General features: G+C 42.6%; 1 protein-coding gene across 4 annotated transcripts in view; it reads right to left on the bottom strand.

The window, feature by feature from the left end:
• Positions 1–3,680: 3,680 nt before the first annotated feature.
• CTDSPL (CTD small phosphatase like) overlaps positions 3,681–13,724 on the bottom strand; it is an 80,348-nt gene continuing 70,304 nt past the window's right edge. For all 4 annotated transcript variants that reach the window (XM_064422397.1, XM_064422532.1, XM_064422593.1 and 1 more), the window contains 3 exons: positions 12,196–12,288; positions 10,390–10,575; positions 3,681–8,130 (listed from right to left, as the gene is read on the bottom strand). In XM_064422397.1, coding sequence (XP_064278467.1) covers positions 8,005–8,130; positions 10,390–10,575; positions 12,196–12,288 — 405 coding nt within the window. In that variant the 3' untranslated portion in view covers positions 3,681–8,004. The remainder of the gene's footprint in view (positions 8,131–10,389; positions 10,576–12,195; positions 12,289–13,724) is intronic.

Raw genomic sequence — 13,724 nt, 5'->3', positions numbered from 1 at the left:
TTGGAGCACCACAATCCCAAGCCACAAACCTTCCTCCCTCATGCTCCTCTTTGGGATGCAACAATCCACTTGTTTTCCAAGCACCATCACCCCGAGCACTTGCCTGATCCCCCTGGCTGTTATTCCAAGCTCTATCCAGCAGGTCAGGGCTCAGACCAGTGGCTGGTTACTCATGTGAACCTGCTCAGGGTGACTAAGATCTGGTACACAGGATTCCAGTGAGGCCAAGGCTCCACTCACTACTGAGAGGAAAAACCAGAAGGAAAATGAAGAGTCACAGAGCTCCAGCCCTGTGATGCAGAGCCAAGGGCAGGACCTGTACGTGCTCAGCCCCAGCCCTACTCCTACACAGCACCTGGTTCCTCTCAGCTGTGAGTCTTTCCCAACCAAAATGATTCTGTAATTCTGTCATTAAATGGCTCTTGACAAAAATCTTCCCCACTTCTTCTAGTTGCATTTGCTTGTGAAGGAAAAAGATGCACTAAAAACCCCACAGATAAATTTGACACAGATCTCTGGTTCTCAGTCTCTGAGGGTACAGCAGGTATTAACCAGGGGATCAGGCAGAGACTAGAAAGAAAGAAACCTAACAGCTTTTATAAAATAATCTTCCTATTTAAAACACACATGAAAATGCCAGACTTTCACCTTTCTGTGGGCTTGTCTTGCAGCAAATGCTTCACTTGCAACTCCTTCAGCCTGATCCTTCCATGCAGACCTAACTGGAGACCTGTGCCAGGTGAAACTGCTTCTGTGGGCACCTTGACCCCATCCAGCTCCAGCAGAAGCAGCTCCCCCAGCTTCCTTCCCTCAGGAATGAAGGTTTGCTGCAGGCTGGGTGACCCAAGACCTGTGCCAGGTCAGCTGCCCAACATCAGCACTCACAGCAGGCACACAGAGGGGACAACACAGGCTGGGAGAAAGGCAGCAATCCTGATCCACTCTCAGCCCCGTTTATCCCTAAAAACCCAGGACAAGCAGGTGAAAAACAAACTGCTTCAGGGATGCTGGGAATGTCATGATACAAGGGGTGCTGCATGCAGAGACTGGAAGGGGTTTGTACAGAAAACCAGCCACCATCAGGTCTCCTCCTGCCCCCTTACCCTCTCCCACAATCCAGGATCTTGCTCCCTTTCTCAGCTCCATCTTACAGGCTTCAGTGCTTTGGAAAGCAGCCAGGTGGATTTATCCAAACCTCAGCAGGTTAACCAAAAGGAACAGGAGCTGAACCTTTCTGCCAAATCTGCTGGCAGAGGAAGAAGGCCTTGGTGCTCAGCAGTCAAGGCTTTCATCTTTACTAAAGCCCAGCAGCTCCCAGGAGTTGAGAAGAATGGAATGAGAACTTTCTGGCCTGATTCTCTGAAGTCTTTGCTTCCCCCTCCCAATGCTTTCCCCACAGAGAATGGCATGTGGACAGAGAAAGGGGGATTTCTGGGAACAGACCTAAACTATTTGCATTATCAGACATGAAGAGAATGAAAAAAATAACACAGTTTATTGTCAAACTGAATCAAAGCATGAAAAAAAAATTTACAAGGTTACACTGTAAAGAAATTTGGTTTTCATCACAAAAGCTCATTAAAATCAAAGAAAACAACCCATTGTCAAGCCAGCAACTCCCCAACAACCCCCCCCGAGCTTCTGAGTGCAACATTTATTGCAAGGCTGGGAATTCAGAGGCGGTGACATCACATTTGCAGGGACAAAAGGATCACCCCTCATTATCTGGAGGGACAGAGGTTCTCGAGGGGGTGACACGTGTCTGGCTGAGCGGTGACTCCTCTGTTCCCTCTGAGCAGCAGCAGCCTTGTCCTTGCTGGGTGCAGCCCGAGGTGAGGAGGCTGATGGGTGCCAGATGTGCTCGTGTCCAGCTTTTCCTGCCTCTGCACCCCCGCCAGCTGTGTCCATGTCATGAAATCAAAATATGGGTGCAAAACCGAGCGATGCTGGTTTGGGGAGAGCAGTGGGAGGCACCGGGGGGGACACAGCCACAGCCACCACCTCCAAAATCTCTGTGATCCCATTTTAGCCATGGCCAAACCTCACCTTTTGACACTGGGGTGCACTGCAGAGGGAACCCTGCGCTGTGGAGCCACTGATCCCAAAGTGTCCTGTGCCTCAGAAATGCCCTGAACACGGCTTCAACCACGGACACCCTGCTCCCAGCAGAGCTCCTTCCCAGCACAACTCCTGCAGCTTTCCAAGGCTGCCAGCACAGCTCCTTCCCAGCACAACTGCAGCTTCCCAAGGCTGCCAGCACAGCTCCTTCCCAGCACAACTCCTGCAGCTTCCCAAGGCTCCCAGCACAGCTCCTTCCCAACAAAACTGCAGCTTCCCAAGGCTCCCAGCACAGCTCCTTCCCAACAAAACTGCAGCTTTCCAAGACTCCCAGCACAGCTCCTTCCCAGCACAACTGCAGCTTTCCAAGGCTCCCAGCACAGCTCCTTCCCAACAAAACTGCAGCTTTCCAAGGCTGCCAGCCCAGCTCCTTCCCAACACTTCAGCTTTCCAACCTGTCCAAACCAGTGGGTTACCCACTGATCACTCCTTCTCCAGCAGAACCAGAGGAGCCCAGAACATTCCTGGGCTCCTGCCAGCGTGGCTGGGCTGGTGGGAAGGCTGGATGGCAAATGTTGCTTGCCAGGAAAACTGCTGGAGGCTGCATCCCACCTGGAGCAGCCCTACCCCATCCTGCAGGGAACTGCAGAGCAGTTGGCTTTGCTTCTGAGTCAAAAGAGAACAAAAAGGGGGAAAAAACCCATTGGAAAGCCTATAGGTGTACAGACTATTGTGTATTCAGTTCTGCAGACACTTGGTTTCTGTCAGCAAAGAACAACAGGATCTTTCTCACCACTATAAATGAGCTGTTTTATGAATTTTGAAACACTTGTTTTACCAAGTGAAAAAAAAAAAAAGAGAGAGAGAAAGGCATCTTTATCCTAAGTAGCAGCTAAAGAGATTGGTAAAATCAAAAACCAAACCAAACCAAACCAAACCTAAAAAATCAAAAACCTGACCAACCAGTACAAAGTAAAGGCAGGCCAGGTCATTCCAACCCATTATAGGACTAATTAAGAAATATTTTTAATTGCAACTAATGTGCTATCTTGACCCAGCTGCTAATTCCAACAGGCCTGAGGTTTTCTGCTCATAAAGCATCAATAATATGTGCCTTTTCCTAGAAAGGAAGGCTCTGCCTAAGTCTTACTGTGTCAGATAAAAAGCCCCAAAATAGATTTTTCCGACAAAATAAAGTGTTTTATTCAGATATTCATGTGGATATGGCAGTGATGTTAAGAACAGCTATTCAAGTAGCTGAAGTAAGCCCTTCAAAAGAAGTCACACAGCTTTGAGACTTGAACAAATTATTGTATGATCTCATCCAAGAGATCTAAATAGCTGGAACATCTGCAAGAGTCGCCACCAATTTATTTAGCAGAGTTCATCAGTAGTTCATCAGCTCTGTTTGCACAAGCAGGTGCCAGGGCAGCCACTGAGGAGTCCTGCACGTGACTGAGAGGAGAGGGGGAGGAGGGTGGGACAGGGATGGGTGATTTTACCCTCTGACATGGATGTGCATTAGCAGCAGTGAAGTCCCTGCTGAATCAGTGCCTGTTACTGAAAGAGAAGTGCAGAAATGCTTTTTTTTTTCCCAGAGAAGTATTACATGCACAAGTAACTATATTGTTAAAATTTTTTTATTTGTGACAGTAAAGAAACCATTCAATACCTGATTGACAACACTTCTCTCTCCTGCAAACACTCATATGGTATCTGTAGTGTTTCTCAAGTATTGCTGGATTGTTCATTGCATCAAAGTGTAAACAGCTCCATCATAAGGAAAAAAAAAGGAAAAAAAGAAAGAAAGAAAGAAACATTTCCATTGCTTACTCCTCTGTCGAGGAGCTCCCAATAGATCTTTAACAAGAAATAAGAGAGAGTCAGCTGGGATTTTACAACATCACGTGAAACAGAAAACTGACAGCTGGTTTTGCATAGTTAGCCCAGAGATTTTGAAGCAATTGCCCCACGCCAGTCTCACCTGCCCCTCCTCGCCCCACAAAGGCAAAAAACATCACAGCACCTTGGAATCAGAGGCACAAACTTGTTTTTGTTTTACAAATAGGGCTGTGCGGAACTGTGGTTTATTAGGTTAAAAACAATCTGTCCAACAGAGGGTTACGCCTTCGGAAGTCACAGAGCTACAGATTCTTTTTCTTGGTTTTTTCTTTTTTTTTTAACATTGAAATTTCAAAAGCTGCAACATCAGCACACACCAGTGTCATTTAGATACTTTATTGTCCCCAACCAGTCTAATCAAAATCATGCTGTAAGAAAAGTGATTGCGTACACTGACAACCAAAAACGTCTCCAGGTGTTGAGTTTCTTCCACGTATAACTCTTGCTGTTTTAATAAAGATCAAAAGGGCGAAACAAAGAGACAAATTATTCTTCCAAAGCTACCTAAAATGAACAGAGCAATATTGTACATTTGCCACCACCTCCCCATGCCCAGCCTGCCACGCCTCGTGGTGTGAGCACGGATTCTGCGCACAGCCCTAAGGTTACAAATGGCAATTTCTTTGTTAATACTTCCATTGGGTTTCAAGGGTCTAAGGCATCCTGCCTTACAGCTTAATTTAAAAATACCCATACAGGCAAAAAACCGTTTTTTTAACCCAACATAAAAAGGACAACAGAACTTCAGGCCAGGCAGCGTGTCTTTAGAATGATCAACTGGGAAAGACCTTTTAATAGTTCTATAATATCCAGAAATAGAACTGAAACCCAGGGTTTAGAACAGCCCTGGTAACCTGCATGCAGTAACTGAACTTCAAAATATGCAAGAGATTTAGGAAACAAGGTTTGTTTTTTTTTTTCCTATTTGAATTTTTTTTAAAATCTTGTATTGAAAATACAATCAAATACCCGTATTGCAAATTTTACAAACATTCCACTCGTTCTCTGACTTTATGGACAGAACTCTATTGCTTTTTTAGAATCTAGAAACTCTAAATATATAGCGTATGTATATCCACGCAAACTCAACACTTGAAATTTCAAGTATGATGATAGTGTCAAAATAAACAACTGTGACAGTTGTTGGCCAAATCTGAATACTCAGGGGAGTCCAAACCTGATTGCAAGTTTTATTCCCATATGAGTTGGGTGGGTTAAAAAAAATAGAACTGATCAGAACTTATAGAAAATACTCTTAATACACTAACAGAGATCAAAGCTGTGCTACGTTTTTTGTCTTTGTATTGTCACCAAGTGTCATTTTAATGCTGTACTAAGTTACAGTAAGTTGGGTTTTTCAAAATTTGGGGGGTTTTTAAGAGCCAAAATTCTACAGTACAAGTATGGTTGTACAGAGCATCATCAGAACCGTTCCTCCAGAGGCTGGTGCAGAAGTTCAGTTGCCCATTCTATGTGGATTTGAAAACAATAGAAGACACTTTAATAATATAATCAACATTCATTCACAGACTTAAGGCAACTGGTTCATGAAATCACTGTTTCCAGAGATGCAAACGGGTGACATGGTTTGTCTCACGTCCAACAGGTCACAACTGTCACACGGCCCTGTCTCGTGGGCTGTTTACTCATTGTCTGATTGTTTGGTCTAATGCTAACGAGAAAAAGTCTTTGAATTTCTTCAGCCATTCCTCTCATACCTGCACGACTAACTACAACCTGAATACTTCCCTGCAAACTGCACTGGGGCCCAGGAGCCACAGGCACAGTTGAAAATACTGCTCAGAGAACAACTTTTTTTTTTTTTTTGGCAGCTTACAGTTTCATTACTCTGGAGTCAAATACAAAATTAAACCATCTTAAACTGAAAATAAACGTTAATGGACTAACCAGAATCCATACGTCCTTCTTGTTTAATTGTTGTTGTTATATTTTAAACAAAGTAGGCTTTTTTTTTTTAATATTTTTCATTTTTAAGCTCGACACTTTGTCTTTTTGTTGTGGCACAGATTTATACAGTACTAAGGTGATGCCAGCTGGTTAAGAAAGAAAAGGGTGATGCCCTGCAGACTCACGGGTGTGATGGGACTGTCTCAGCACCCCTGGGCCCAGCCACAGCTGGAGCACAGCTGGAGCACAGCTGCACTGCAAGGGGGGCTCAGTGTGACACTGCACCCACCAGCACCCACTCGCTGCCTGTGCAGACTGGCCTGCCCCTCTCAGGTGGATTTGTTAAGCTGCTTCACCAATGTTTTTGAGACAAGGATCACAAGGCCCAGGTCCATGGCAAAGGAATTTGTTTTTTTCCCAAGCCACCGGGACTTTTCGAGGAAAAGAGAAAAGGCAAAGGGGGTCTACAATTCAGAATTTAGCACGAGGCTAATTAGAAGCACCAAATAATCCATTTAGTCTTCTCTGATGACAGCCAAAGGCAGCTGCACTTTTTATGTTTGCAGATTTCTGCTGTGGACAATAACTGAAAGGTGACACTGGAAAGGGGGAGGGGAAAAAATGGTGTGCCTTGTTCTTCAAAGGCATAAAATATTTAAAAGTCATTCACTGAAATACCTATGGCACTGCAGAAGATGTTAAGCAGGCTCTCAGATTCAGAGATGAGTGTAACCCAACTCCAAAGCCAGAGGACCAATTTTAGTCTAGGCTAGTAACTTCTGCCCTTCCAGCAAGACTTGATACAGCTCATAATCTGCACCTTACACCTTGGGGAAAAAGAAATACAAATCAAAGGTGTGGGCAGCAAACTTCCTGCATTTTCATGTATCAAAGAAAGGAGAGGGCTTCATCTTAATTGAAAAAAAATATCCTTTACAGGTCACCTTTAACTGGTATATGAGATACCAATGGATTAATCCATGGGGGTGGGTTATGAAGCCTGCATTTTATTTATTGCCCAAGTTTGCAGCTTACAGAAAATGTCTCATAGCACAGGCACAGTGGCAAAAACAGTATAACAGCCGATGGTCAACTCCATTTGGTGAGTATACAGTAGCAGCAATGAAAAGAAAAAAGTACTCCAAACAGCTCAATGTAGATCCAGCTTCCCCAGATGGGTTGTTTTGAGAAAAGAATCTTAAGCTAATAAATAGATCTCCTTGCTGTTCTCCCAAGAGAATGGTTTTCCAAAAAAGAGGAGGCATGGCAGTTGTGCGTAAGCAGAGACAGCAGAACTTCATCTGTCTGGAATTAAAGGTGCTTTAGGTCTATCAGCCACCTCGTTTCCTCAACTACATCACTCCCTAAATACTCAAACAACTGCAGATATGTTTTAAAACTGTGCCCAAAACCCTCATCAGTGAAACAACCATGCTAATGACCCCAGTTCACCCCTCCCACGACCGCCTGAACCTTCTGAGCATGACAAAGTGTAACACAACTCAGTGTCATCGTGGAGACAGGAACCCAGCATCTTGGTTTCAACTTTTTCCTTTGTTATATATTACAGTGCTCTATAAATTTTTTTTTTCCTTTTTCCTTTTAAAGCATTTAGACAATACAAGACTAAAAGATGTCTGGAAATACGTCTTATACAAAAATGAATTTTTATCTTAAAATAACATTCAAAAAGGCACTTCATTCTGTAAGAAAAAATTCAGAGTCAGGTCAACTGCTCTAAGCAGGGGGGTAAAATTGTCTGCATAGTGGGAGGGGAAGAAAGGGAGAGAAATTCAACTGCTGAAATACAAGCTTCTTTTTTTTTGGCATGTTTTAAGAAAAGCTGATCCAGTAAAAGATGTCCATTTATGAAATTAATTAAAAGAGTCCCATTCAAAATAGCTTTTTTTTTTTCCTTTAAAAAAGTAGTCTGAACACATGACCTTAGGAGTCAGGCTTCTGAAGGCTTAATAGCATCACTCATGATTGTCCTTCGTGTCCAATGTAACAGGAAGATCAAGAGTAGCACTTCTGACTGGGGTGACCTCCCCAAGCTTACATTTGAAAGAGCTGAAAGAGATGGAGACAGCCTCTAGCAACTGCAATCTAGGAGCAGGAGTCAGCCAGAGTTAAGGGCTACCTGTTGCAGAGTTTATGAAGCATACTGTAAACTTCTTCCTCTTTGCTTAGTCCTTCAAAGAAAGGAATAAGATCTAGCAGCTCTGTGTCTGTCATGTCATCAAACCAGGACTGCACAGGCACCTGAAACAAAGCAACCAACAAACACTGAGAGGGTTTCATGATGTAAAAGACACGCGAGTTTTGTCTGTGTAGGTGTTCTGTAACCATCATCATCATGTTACAATAATCATGGCAATTAGCTACTCATTAGCATTCAGGTGGAGCAGCAGGGTCAACCCCAAGCCCAGCCAGGACAGCTGAGCTTCACCTGCATGTCCAGGTGACCCACGTGAGCCCACACTGGGCAGCTCTCCTTGCTCTTCCTCCTTGGTATCCAGAACAGACTGGAAGGTTTTGAAGCTGCACTGACACTTTATTTGCAGGATTTTTTTTTTTCCCCCCTCTAAGAATGATCAGAGTGAGTCACCAGGCACAGGCAGGCAGCAACATCCCTTTCCAGCATGGGGTTTGGAGGAAATGTTTAACTGCAAGGGCAGAACATTGTTCAGTAAAAATGTTACATCTAGTGAGTGGGTTTAGAGAACAACACAGATAATAAACCTTCTTAAATATGCAGGCTGGATTTGGGGAAGGTGTTCTGTGTACCTGCAGCACACTGAGGTCTTTCCAAGACTATCTTGGATCTTATTGCAAGCTCTGGTTTCTGCAGAGACTCCAGTATCAGCCAGCAGCACTTTTCTACCCATGATTAAACCACTCTGACAAGGCCCTTAATTTCACCTCCCAAATTTCTACAGCTCATTATTTCCTTGGCACTGATTTCCGAGATACCAAATGATGATCTTGGATCAGGTTTTTAATTTTAACCATGAACATAAATTAAAGCTACAGGTCCTGGTTATTATAAATGGCAGCTTTAAACCATGTGTGGCACCAACCAGGAAAATGTTTTCACCCCATCACTTAGGGCATCACAATATTAGGATCTGAACTTGAAAGCTGACTGCTGGAAGATAAATAGCTCATGTTACTAAAAGAAAGAAAGAAAAAAAAAAACCTATTCTGGAGAGACAGGACTGTGCAAAGCTGTGTTCTTAATAAAAGCTTTCCTACACTGATTTTGAACAGCTCACAAAGAAAGCAGCCTAAAAACATCAAAGCAAACAGTGCACAGCCTGGTTGTCTAAAAGTCAGCAGATCTAAGAGTTCCAGCTTCTCCCCTGGCAGCCAAAGCAGATGTGAGCAGCTGTGCTGGCTGCAGCCATGGATGGAGCACCCCAGACCTCTCCATCAGAGCTCCTGCAGCCAGCACAAGCACACAGTGAAAATGCACACTGCTCCTCATTGTTCTGCCCTACAGAACTGCTGCCTGCCCTTCATCCTTGCTCCTAAACCTTGATTAACTTGTTGACTAACAGTTCTAATTATGGAGGTATGACAAAAATAATTGAAGAGGAGCATAACAACACAACAGGATCTTGGTTTTTTTCTTTTCTTTCCCTTACCCACAAATGCAGAGCTCAGTAGCAACCAGTAAATCATTAATTACCTTGCCTAATAAAATATTATTCACACAACGAAAAATGATGAGAGTCCCTAAAAAGAAGTTCAAGCATGTGGCATTCACATTTTCTGAAAAAATCCCTTTGCCCAGGATTTTTCTCCTGGGAAGCTGAGGAGCCTCAGAGAAAAGGAAAACAATTCTTATCTCATTTGCTTCTCCTGTGTTGTGCTCATGTGGAATGTGTTTGGAGATTGTTTACCCACAGGTGATTGTTTCATTGATTCTGCTGTGAGTTGTTTTCACTCTTTGGTCAATCAGGGCCAAGATATGTAGAGACTCTGGAGAGAGTCACGAGTTTTCATTATTATCTTTTTAGAATTCTGTAAGTATCCTTTCTGTATTCTTCAGTATATATAGTATAGTATTCTTTAATATGATATAGTATTAGAAAGTAATAAATTAGCCTTCTGAGAACATGGAGTCAGATTCATCATTCCTGCCCTCATCAGGGGTGCCTGAAAATACAATACAAGCAAACCATTCTTTCTGCAGTCACTGCTCCAAAGAAGAAAATCTGTGCTGCAGAGCAGCTTTGTTTCTCAGAGCTAGGTTGGTTTTTCAGGTTCTGAGAACTGCTGGACCTCAAGCCAGCAGCCAAAGCTCAGAGCACACGAGCACTCATGGCTGTGACACTCTGTCAAGATCACTTTGCCCACGTCCTTCAGCACTTGGCAGTGAACCCCAGAACCCATTGCAGCCTAAGAAAACACAGAATCTGACACAAGCCAGTGCTCTGAAAAGTCTATTTTCTGAATCACAAAACCTGAGCAAGGACTAGAGAGATGAAGTTAGGCTCGAGTACTCTGAATACTTACTGCATTTTCAGGATGGAAGATGTAAGATGCAGGAGAATTATCTACTATAATAACTTTACTCAGCTCACGGCCCAGTCGACTCAGGTCCTTCACATAATTCCCTCGGTGGAAAACACAGGATTCTCTAAAGAGCCTTGCCCTGAACACACCCCAGCGATCCAGTAAGTCAGCTACTGGGTCTGCATACTTAAAAATACAAGTCAGAAACATCAAGTTAGCAACAAGCACATAAGGCTGATTCACAGAGCCAGACAAAGAAAGGACACGAAATAATTTCAGATAAAATGCCCTTTTTCTCCATTTTCTTCCCTGCTCCTTGTTAATTAACTCAATTGCCTGCAAACCTGAAGTGATTAATAAAGAGATAAAGCAAAAGTAGGACAATTATCTTACTAGAGAACACTAACTTGCACTCTAAATGTTTTCTGTGATTTATTAATTAGGTTTTATTCTCAGGGCCAACTTAGAGTTAACCTGAGAGTTTTCTAGAGGTTGATGGATCCAGAGATCTCACCTACCATCACCATAAAACCAGCCAATGCTACTAGAAAATCAATATGAAGCTTTTCCCCAGCTGATTTGTTTCCATGTGCCTCTGAAGTTAAACTGCAGGGAACAAATCTGAGCCTGATGTGGCTCTGCCAAATGATGCCCTTGGAGCAACTGGGTCAGCAAGACTCTTAAGATTACCAAATTGCATAATTAGGCCAAAAAAGATCAGCCAAAGATGTTATTAATACAAAAACTCATGTACAATACCAGGGAAATTCTCATTTTATACATAAGATGGTATTTTAAGTGAGGCACAGCTTAGAATCCAGCCATTTATATAAACTAAGAAGTAGCCAAATAAACTTGAACATGAATAATCACATAGTCGAAAATGATAGTTACATCTTATTATTGCACAACAGGAGTTACCACTTTCCTGCCTTTTAAACCAAGAAAAAATCCTGATGTTGAAATCAATCATCTTTTGATTATGAAATAAGGCACATAATTTCAGTATGAAATTGGGGCAGTATTTAGGATTTTTTCAACATGACTGAACAGTATGTGGTAAAGAGAATGCAGGGAAAAAGGCTTTATAGAAGATCAGGGTCCTGTCCCCTGCCACCATCTCTGCACTAGGCTGGAGCAAAAGCTTGCCATGCTAGAGCACTATTTAGAAATAACCAGCATCATTTTACAAACAAGACACCACAAATACAGTACACTGAAGGAAGTGAAGAATTCCAGATCACTCTACTACTGTAACATCTACCACAAAAACTACCTACGAGCCACTACTGCTACTGCAGGACCAGAGGGCACAAAATATTCCTGGGGACGTTTCAAGCTTTGCAAAAAGGCCTCATTTTCTAACTCCAGGTTGAAATTGCACCTCAAGAGAGCAAGAAGCTTGGTTTCCCAATTTCCAGTGAGTTTCTGAGTCACTGGCTGATGGTGCAGACAGGGTTTAATTCGGTGTTTTATTTCATGCCCAGCTTTCATGTGCTGCTTCACTGGCACGCTATTTGTTCTAATTTCTCACTATAACCATGGTAACTTGTGAGCCTTTCATATTGGCATCATGAGCAATGCATGGAGGCTACATTATGAGACAAGCCCATATGTGATGGTGTTACCATGGAAACACTTACCCACACACTAGCAGACAAAGTACACACTGTCAGACAAAGAAGCAGAAAAGAAGGGGAAAAATTAAGATAGTACCAACTGTGGAAATAATTATCCATAGAAAACCCAACCAAAAGTCCACTGACCAGCACCATAAGGGTTAAAGAGATGAAAGGAGGAACAAACCTTGGCTAGACTGGCTGTGAAGAGTACACATTCAAAGAGCTCTCCCATCCTCTGAAGAAACTCGTCCACATGTGGTCGTTTCAATACATAAACCTGGAATGATAACAGCATTTAGGTCAGGTGGTGCTCAAGGAAAGGAAAAAAAAAACCAACCAAAAAGCAAAACCACTCCTGCAATGCCAGCACTTGAAACAAAAGTTAACAGGGAAGCAGTTCAAATGAAATGCTGGGGAAAAAGGAAAGTATGCAAGATAAGAGTAGGGATCCAATAATGAGAGATTGGCACACACGGGCTGCCAAGCCCCTGCTGGTTATGGAACTGCAAACACTGAGCATCACCAGGAGTGTGCTCCTCAAAAAATCTCATTAAAGGCAAAGGGAGACAGGAGGGCTCCTCAGGAAGTGAGGATTCAGATCTCTCCACCAAACCCATGCTGGTGCTGGGAAGCTGAGGAGCTCCACAGAAGGAATAAATCTGATGAAGCCTCTCTGACAGCAGGCATTGCTCAACAGGGACCTGCTTTCCTTCTGTGGCTGATTGTCTCATTTCTGAAATTCCAGGTGCTAAGAACCACAGCTCACTATGGAGAGTGATCAAGCCCTCCAGCTCTACAGGGAACTTTTTTCACCAAAAATCATCACAGAGAACATCTAAAAATGCTGGGTTTGAAATCTGACAGAGTCTACAGCATCTTCTAAAGATGCCAAAAGATGGCAAATTCCCAGGATTTCTCTCCTCTTCAGCATCCTGCCTTCAGCAGTGCTCTGCTGCCTTTCAGCACTGCCTTGGCTGCCTGCTGTCAACAACCTGATTAGCAGATTATTAAAACCTCCCTGCTTCTCCTTGCAGAGCACACAAGATGATTTTGTGCTCACAGAAAATACCAAAACAAGGGAAGTGCTGCTCAGAAAGCTTGGAAACAGCTCACAATATACTGGGAAGATGAAAAGGGGAGTCTGCTTGAAAAATATTTATCTGTCTTGTTTGCAGTTAGATTAAAAGTTTGAGAGAAAATATTGGCAGCATTTTATCTTCTTTTGTTTGGCAAATAATCCCTAATACTGGAAATTTCAAGTGGAGAAGTCTGGCATAGAGCTGAGTTCAGGAAGAATTGCAAGACTGATGCTATTTCAGGAATTTCATTCTTTGATATGTAAAACTAGATTAATTGAATGTATTTTACTAGATTCCTATTAATAAGAGGTAAAAAAAATAAAAATCAAGGTAGTCAGAGATAAAGCCTGAAGGAAAAAAATATGGAAACAGCAGCTTGAACTCAAGTGTAACAATTAAAGCCTTCAGCAAAAGAAGAAAAAAAAAGAAACTGTGTAATTGAAAATGAAGACCTAAATTTGAAAGTAAAGCTTTTTTAAAAACACATTTGTTGGAGCTGTACCTTAATGACTAAAGCAGAAATGTTAATTTTCCCTTTTATGCAGCATACAGATCATACCATGAAGTCTTTATCTCTTTTAAGTTATTTCTATGAAATTTATCTAAACTATTTCTGACCCCATAAACATTACAT

Source organism: Passer domesticus, chromosome 1 (assembly GCF_036417665.1).
Source record: "Passer domesticus isolate bPasDom1 chromosome 1, bPasDom1.hap1, whole genome shotgun sequence".
Lineage (NCBI taxonomy): Eukaryota > Metazoa > Chordata > Aves > Passeriformes > Passeridae > Passer > Passer domesticus.
This window is presented reverse-complemented; position numbering and strand designations above follow the sequence as displayed.